Source organism: Athene cunicularia (genome assembly GCF_003259725.1).
Source record: "Athene cunicularia isolate RWA chromosome 14 unlocalized genomic scaffold, athCun1 chr14_part1, whole genome shotgun sequence".
NCBI lineage: Eukaryota > Metazoa > Chordata > Aves > Strigiformes > Strigidae > Athene > Athene cunicularia.
In genome coordinates this window covers 12,784,176-12,792,071 of record NW_020799118.1, presented here as the reverse complement: position 1 = coordinate 12,792,071, position 7,896 = coordinate 12,784,176, and the positions used below count along the sequence as shown (strand labels likewise).

At 47.5% G+C, this 7,896-nt stretch overlaps 1 protein-coding gene across 1 annotated transcript; it reads right to left on the bottom strand.

Moving 5' to 3' along the window:
- DRG2 (developmentally regulated GTP binding protein 2) lies at positions 1-7,896 on the bottom strand. Its single transcript, XM_026859176.1, has 13 exons — positions 7,842-7,896; positions 7,592-7,752; positions 7,095-7,184; positions 5,870-5,930; positions 4,786-4,876; positions 4,341-4,413; positions 4,123-4,213; positions 3,836-3,933; positions 3,215-3,291; positions 2,953-3,041; positions 1,956-2,014; positions 1,476-1,529; positions 1-1,391 (listed from the first exon to the last, which is right to left on the bottom strand). Exons 1-13 carry the CDS (start codon positions 7,894-7,896, stop codon positions 1,305-1,307), a joined length of 1,086 nt encoding a protein of 361 aa, XP_026714977.1. The 3' UTR covers positions 1-1,304.

Sequence of the window (7,896 nt, the reverse complement as noted above, 5' to 3'; positions counted from 1 at the left end):
ACATGAAATAGCAACTTTTATTTTCTCAAATAAAATAATCCTTCCATTTCTGCTCGATCAGTTTGTGAGGGATGGGGAGGAGCACAAAGGAGAGGGAAGGAGCCCTGCTCAGACAAGTTTGCTATCAGACCTGTCTTCACAGTTAAGAATCCACATCAGACCGAAGCCTTTTTCAATGAAAGAAAATAAAAGCTATTGGCAACTCTTGATCCCAGAAGGAAAGAGCTGTTCTCTGTCAGGCACTCTGAATTGTTTAGCATCAATACTCAATGAAAAAGCATAATTAGAAAAATCCCAGATTTCTGATGAAAAATATCCAGACAAGCAACAATGTTTAACAGGGTTGGGGTAAAACCCGCGGCATGGGATAGGACTTTGAGCTCAAAGAGCTGTTACTGGAATTTAGGAGCATGATTGAGAAAGAAGGAGATCCCCAGCAATACTCCTGGGGACTAACGGGCAGGACAAGAGCAAAGGAAGAAACTCCCGGGACACTCCTCGGACAAGTGACATGCCAGAAGTGAGTCCTCACTGCAGACTCTGGCTCTTTGATCGTATCCTGCTGCAGTTTGGTCAGGTTCATCATTCGTTAACAAGGTTTCATTTCTCATCTCTCTCAGTACCAGTTGGACCAGGATGTCCTACAAACCGGACTGCAAAGCTAAGGAGAGGCACAGAGTGCCACATTCTAGTGTTAACTGAGGTGGGACCGTTACAAATTCACTGCGGGTTGTCTCAGACGCAGAGACTCAAGTCTCCAACAGTGAAAGCTGCGGAGACAACGTGTCCAATAATCAGGGGAGGAAGAACTTTGTTTCTGTTTCACATCAGTGCTTAAATTAAGTGAATGGATAAGCAGCAAAGCATCAGCAATGTTTTCTCAGCCCTGGCTTCCCTGTCCCAAAGCACAGGGCCAGATTCATTCACACAAACCCATAAACTCCCCATTGGTAGGTCGACACATGGATCCATGTGCAAACCCTACTAGGGGCAGGACATTGCTGGCTGTGCGAACTGAGTCCTGGAAGAACTGGCTCCTTTTTTATCTTTAAGAAACATTACTTCACCTGAAATGCTGCAAGATGAAAACCCACCTTCCCCATCCCCACCTGAAAGTACAGTAGCCTCATTTTCTGCCTTTCTCCAAGACAAGGAGCTTCACAGAAGCTTTCTTGCTTTCTGGGCTGTGGAACACATCTCCCTTTTCCTTTTTTTTGTTTTTTTGTTTTGTTTTGTTTTGTTTTGCTTTTATGTGGTCAGTTCCAATCCTAGTGATTCAAGACAAGGCCAGGCACCAAAGAGGGTTACTTCTTTACGATCTGAATGACATCTTCATGCTCCATCATATGGGTTAAGCCCACTCTTTGAGGGCTGTATTTTGTGCTTGTCCCCTTTAAAGCAAAAGGGGAAGAAGGGTTAGAAGACCAGTCAGAGACACCCAAGGACAAGGATTTCATCTGCTGTTAAAAACTTACCCACACCAAGGCATATTTGAACTGGCTGGCTAAGGATCTGTGAATTCGATGGCACTGCAAGACAGACAGACAGTGGGGGAGGCAGTTCAATGACACCACTTTGCAAACAACTTGCTCAATACCCAGGAACTAGAAACAACTCAGGCCTATGTCAGAAATTACAACAGTGACTTTAGGAGCCAGTTAACAGCACTTGAAAGAACAAAGAACACACACATGGGAATCACCAGTGCACATAAAGCCCCATTCCATCTTGGTTCCATGTGCCTTTTCACTGGACGGCATTAAGTAATTTTTTTTTAACCTTTCATAGCAGCTAGGAAATCAACCTGAAGCAGGCAGCATCAGTAAAGATAACAAAAAGAGAAGCCCAACTAAACACTGACATGTCCCAAGCTTTACAAAGCACAAATCACAGCAGGCTCCAAGAGGAACCTGCCTTCCACAGACAAGGAAACATAAAAGATGCAGAGAACTTACCACATGCTCCACAGAGGCCCCTTTCCGTAGAATAATGGCATCTGTAAAGTCTGGTCTCTCTGTAGAGAAGCAGGAGGGAAAAAACGCATTTGATTTCCATCAAGTGTGTTCCAATGTGCTGACACCATCTCACACTGCCTTGTGCTTACTACTCCCAGGTTCCTCCTCCCGTTACCTGCTCTGTCTGGGAGCTGGCAAGTGTATCTGGGCACTTGAAAGCATCAAATCAGTTCTGTAGGCATGCCAGTACCCACAGGTACAGTTACCCATGCCACACAGTCAAGAGCTTCCTCACAACCCACCTGGTCCAATTCCATTCTAAATACTTGACCTATGAGAAACAGAACTGCCCTAGTCAAAACACACCTGCACAAGTAAAACCAAACTACTCTGCAGTTTTCTGTAAAATCCCCAAGATTTCATAGCTTAACAAGCTCATAGAAAGTTCCTTAATCTCCTCACATCCACCCAAGTTCAGAGTCATAGCTGATCAAAACCAAACAGGACTAAGTTATAGATGTGCCTTCATCACTGGGAGAAGCTGCAAGGGAATTATAAAGCAAAAAGTGGATCAAAGGCACTCCTGAGCCTCAAGAGCCTGGCATGGGAATCACCAAACCTCCCACAGCAGGAACAGGAGACATCTTCTGGGTAGCGATGGGCTGAACAATTCATCAGAGTGTGCATAATAAGGAAGAAAGCTGTGAACTTGCACACTATTTCCCTATATCATCATGGGAAGTCTTATGCAAATTCAGCTCTTCTAGCGCAGAGAGAGTAAAAGGGCCATGGTGGGGTACACGCATGGCTGGATCAGATGGAACAGAAAGTATTTCTCAAGAGCTGAAAGCTAGTTAGGGAGAGCATAACTGCAGCATTTTGAAGACACAGGAGATTGCCGACAGCCAGGCACCCGAGCCCTGCTGGCAACCTCTCTGCCTCTGATGAGCAACCCTTTGTGCCTTTCAAAGCTCACGTTCAGCTAATGGTCACTTACGTCCTCGTTTCTTGGTGTAGATGCAGGTAAGTGCCAGGTATTCCCAGAGCTTCTCCAACAAGTAATCCAGGTTCAGTTTCATGCCACAACTGCAAAACACCAGGAACATCCTGAGGCCTGGAAAAAGCTGCCCAGCAGCTCTGCTTCTCACCCCAACAGCTGCAGGCAGCCCTGGGAGAAGGCCCTTCTTGGGACAAGGTGGAGAAAGAGGTGTGAAACGAACCACCACACCATCTGGGCCGACAGATCAGGCAGTTCCTACCTGATGACAACACTGTGGGGTCTCCGAGCAAGACGATCCACTTCCTCCATAGATATCTGGTCAATCTTGTTATAAACCTAAGTCAGAGGAAGAACACACCCTTTAGGAAGTCAATTCAGCAACACTGTGAGGAAGCAAGACATGCAGATGTAACAAGAGAGTTCTAGCATCTGAAACAAAGTGTCGGGCAGAGGACGAGCCAAGGCTCTTAGTAAAATAAACTGTTAAAATTCAGAAGCTGAAATATAAGTTTGAGCCTTTTCAAGTTCACTACAGAGCCAGTCGCTCTCAGATGGAGCTGTTAAGTGACCTCTGGGCCAAGGGACAGCCCAGCAGCGAGAAGCCAAGCGCAGAGCTCGCACCGCAGGAATCCCAAACCCCAGGTGCCCAGCACAGGCAGCGCGAGCTGCTCCACGGCAGGCAGCCACAAGAGGGCACAGGGAACTCGCACAGAGTACAGCCGCGCACGGAACGCTTGTAAAAAGCTCCCTGTTGATCTGCTTTCCACCTCTTAAACCCCAAACCGTGACTGCTGAAGGAACAGGGAGACCCAGAGTTTCCTTCAGCACGGAACAGAGATGCTTGGCACAGCGGAAGGCAGGCTGCCGCCGAGATACTCACGTAGAGGCACGGCATGTAGACCCTGTTGCCTACAATCACGTCAATGAACTCATCAGGGGAACAATCCTCTCTGAAGAGGACCTCAGCATTAAAGATTTCTGAGGTGAACATTGTCAAGGCCCAAATCCCAACATGTTTACACACCACTGGGAGCCAGCGGGCTGAGCTTGATTGCAAAAGCCCGTTGTCAACTCAGCAAGCATCAGAGCAAGGCTGTCCCAGAGCGGGTACCACTTGACTCACGAGATGCTGACAGCTTAAGGGTCTCCCATTTTAGGAAAGGATACTATATTCGTGGAGGATGAGCTGCACCAACTTCTCGGAGCACTGAGTCAACGTGACAGTTGAGTTGAAGGAGATACCTCCACCCTTCTTCGGCTGCAGGGAGGTAATAAAGCAACTTAAGAGAAGTCTGCAAGATCCATAACCCCCACTTCAGTCTGGCCAACACGAGGGGCAGCACACAGCGACCTCAGCTTTGAGGAGGCAGCCCAGGAAACCTCACCTTGAAGTAGATATTTGGTTTGCTTTTGTTCAGCCGAATTCCTACAGATTCCAGTTCTTTCTCCAGCAAGGCCCTGCAGGGACACTGCACATTAGTGCCTGTGAGACCGAGCAGAGTCAGCCGACCCCCATACTCTTCCTTTTTGACCACCACATTGATACAACTTTGCCATAAGCTTTCACTATGACCTAAACCCCACAGCTAATGCGGGACAGTCTGTGGTGGAAGTCTAGGCTGACATCCCTGTCTCTGGAGAGCCATCCTGGGGAGATGATCCTTCAGCCCAGAAGCCCAAGCCAGTTAGCTAGCACGCTCCTGATGGAGTACAACCTCCATCTCATACTCAAGCACCAGGGACACAACATGCACGGGACACATTTCAGGAAGCTGGCATGTTTTCTGGGGTGTGGGAACCTCTGAACCTTGCCCACCAGCCCACACTCACCTCTGGACTTCACCCTTCGTGGCATCCAGCATCATAATAACGACATCTGCTGTCCTGGCCACAGCTATCACCTGCCGACCTCTGCCCTTCCCTGAGAAGAGAGGAGATGGCCATACATCAACAAGAGAAACCAGCTATGAGTTCTGTGACAGACAGGGCCTCCTGCCCTGCACAGCTGCTGGGAAGCAAGGAAAAAGATCCTGCAGTGCTGTACTGGCTGCAGTCAGCTGCTGGGGGGCCTGAAGTGAGCGTATCTGGTCCATCCATGCTGTCTTATGGCCAGCACAAGCCCTAACAAATACTCTTCGCTGCTGCTGCTCCACCACAGGCTATGTGAGCTAGTGTAAATCTAACATGAAGCAAGCTAGTGTATCCAAGTATGGCTGGAAATGACATCTCTGCCAGGGGGACAGACACCCCCAGACACATGCAATGGTAGCAGCTCCAGGCAGCAGAGCCAGCCTACCCAGAACAGGGATGTGGGCCCTGTGTTACGTGTACTTTCTGGTCAAAAAAGAAAGAGACTTTATTAACCAGGTCATGCTCCTCCAAGAAAATATCATTAGGAGGTTTTCCAGTTTCCTAAGGCATGTTCTGACATGAATTTCCTAAGCTTTATAAGGGATTTTCTGACACAACTAGCCAATCAGGACAATGACGAAGCAGAGGGACAAAGCCAACATCTCTTCCCAGAATCAGAAGTCATGGGAGGACTGGCAGGAACTCAGGGAATTAGTCAAAAGAGGTTACTGTTTAGCTGTAATTTCCCCCTCCGCCTCTCTAGCATCTTTCTTTAGATTTCCTCTGTACCAGAAAACAGATGAGCAAGATAACACTCACGCAAGAAGGTGAGAAGTGACTGGCTTGCTTTGGCTCCCACCTCCAGAAAAGCATCTTTCTGCTACATATAGAACCTTACGTGGGCTCAGGGATAAGAATCGTGCCTCACATAAGATCAGGGACTCTAAAATCTGGAAAGCCAATGTGAGAACTATTGGCCCAGGAAACCTGCTAATGTTTGAGACACCCAGGTACGCTATTGAGGGCAAATCCCTACTTTACATGAACACGGAGATCAGCCAACCTTGTGCCGCTCCCTCAATGATTCCAGGCAGATCCAGCAGCTGAATATTGGCTCCTTTGTACTGAAAAGGAAACAGAAGGACAGAAAGTTGAAAGCCTTGTGCAGGGCACCTGAGCTGCCTCAAAAGCCCCAAGCATGTGCTGGAGTCCAAAGCCTGTGGAGAGAGGAACTGGATGAACCTGACAGAGCAGGACAAGTTTGCACAAAGCTGATTTTTGTCGAGGCGACCTCCCAAGTGTTTCCTATGAAGCTGGGTTCAACGCCACATACCACGGTACGGTAGGTCCTGACCTCCTAAGGCATCGCGTGATTGCAGTTTGACAAAGCACCAGGAAAACAGCACAACAGCCACGTTATCCTGAGCTGGTGAAATGGAAAGGAAAAAAATCCTTGCTTCCTTGGTCTAATGAGAAAACACAGTAACAAGCAAGCGTCATCACCTCTTACTGAGGTGGCTCAGAACTATTCAGACGTGTTGCAGGTCTTACAGTACCGAGAAATAACGGGTGACTTTCAACCATGACATCTGCAAGGGCAGCAGCTTTCAAGCTATTGTTGCAGTGAAGTCCTCAGGAATGGCTTCAATGACTGACTGCAGCTCACAGCTGCATTTGGATGCGTTACAATATTTGTGTTCATTTTAACACCAATACGGTTACTTTCATTATTTAACTCCATTTGCAATTCTGACCCAGATTTTCTCATTACTCTTGGACACTTTTCAGTTTGATGCCCTTTATCATTTGCTTTACTGATGGATGCTTAGGCCGCCACTAATAAAACTCCTCAAGGACAGGAGTAGTTGTATTTTCTTTCCAAATTGATCACAGTACAGATTGCCTCTTTTAAAGCTTCATTAAAAACAAATCTGTCAAGGTTTCCAGCCATCTGGTCAATGGCGCCAATAGCGGCTATAAAAAATTCAGTTGAGAATTGTCGTACTGCTCTGGTCAGTCGAATGGCAGCATATGAAACCCCCATCAGGCAGTCAATCCTGAAGAGTTATGTAGCCTAGGGAAGTGCTAAATCAGCACTGCAGGTTGCAGAAGACCTGATATCGCAAGCGCCCAAGACCTCCAAAAGTTGAAAGCAGAAGTCAGCAGAGACCTTTGGATATCACTGCTTCTCAGTGGTAGCACGAGTGTAACTGGTGCAAAAAACCACATTTACACGTCTGGGTTTCTTACCACCACTACTGTGCTGAAGGGAGGAGATTCCTACTTACTTCTATGACTCCTGGGATACATGTCAGGGTTGTGAACTCGTAAGACGCAGCTTCACTGGCAGTTGAGGTCATTAAACTCAAAAACGTGGACTGAAACGCAAGAGATCAGCATCACTAGATATGCAAATAAAAGGACCAATAAGCGTTCAGCAAAACAAGCAACACCAAATTATTCCTCAGCTTTTAGAAGTCGTGTTGTGGCTGTTCCAGGCACAAGGACTGAAGCGGTGATGGGACAAGCCAGCACTTCTGTTGAACAAAGGTAAATCCCACACTCTCACCTACTTTCTCAGCAGTGCTGTGGCTGGGTGAGATGAAGTTTTGGGCTGTTACCCCAGGGCACTGCACACAAGACGAAGGAGCATTCCCCTAGTTCTAACTTTCTGTTAAATCACAGCAAGAAGGTGAAAGACGGAGTGAAAACGCATGTCTGCTTACAGCCACTGCTAACCACAAACCTGGAAACACACCTGTGGTTAACGTAGATACTCACTGACCTTACCCACAGAAGGAAAACCGATCAGCGCCACCCGGGCATCTCCAGATTTCATCACATCGAAGCCTTCTCCTTTGGCAGCCGAGGATTTGGAGGGTTCTAGCAACTGAGCTCTGTATTTTGCAAGCTTTGCCTTCAGCAGGCCGAGGTGATACTCAGTGGCTGGAATAACACAAACGTAACAACTGATTGATAGAAAGTTGCCAATAATTCACTTCTAGCATAAGAACCTTCCTAAAAAGAAACACTACGGATCTCGGTCAGTGTCTTAAGCACTGCCACGCACAGAAGCTGCCCACCGGGCAT

Bases quoted from the DNA above. Each gene is read 5' to 3' on its own strand.
- DRG2 (XM_026859176.1), bottom strand. From the start codon at position 7,896: ATGCCCGGTGGGCAGCTTCTGTGCGTGGCAGTGCTTAAGACACTGACC. The intron at 4,877-5,869 runs GTTGGCTGATCT...CTCTCTTCTCAG, and splicing joins CATTGAGGGAGCGGCACAAG to GGAAGGGCAGAGGTCGGCAG. The intron at 2,015-2,952 runs GTAAGTGACCAT...GCTTCTCTACAG, and splicing joins CTACACCAAGAAACGAGGAC to AGAGACCAGACTTTACAGAT.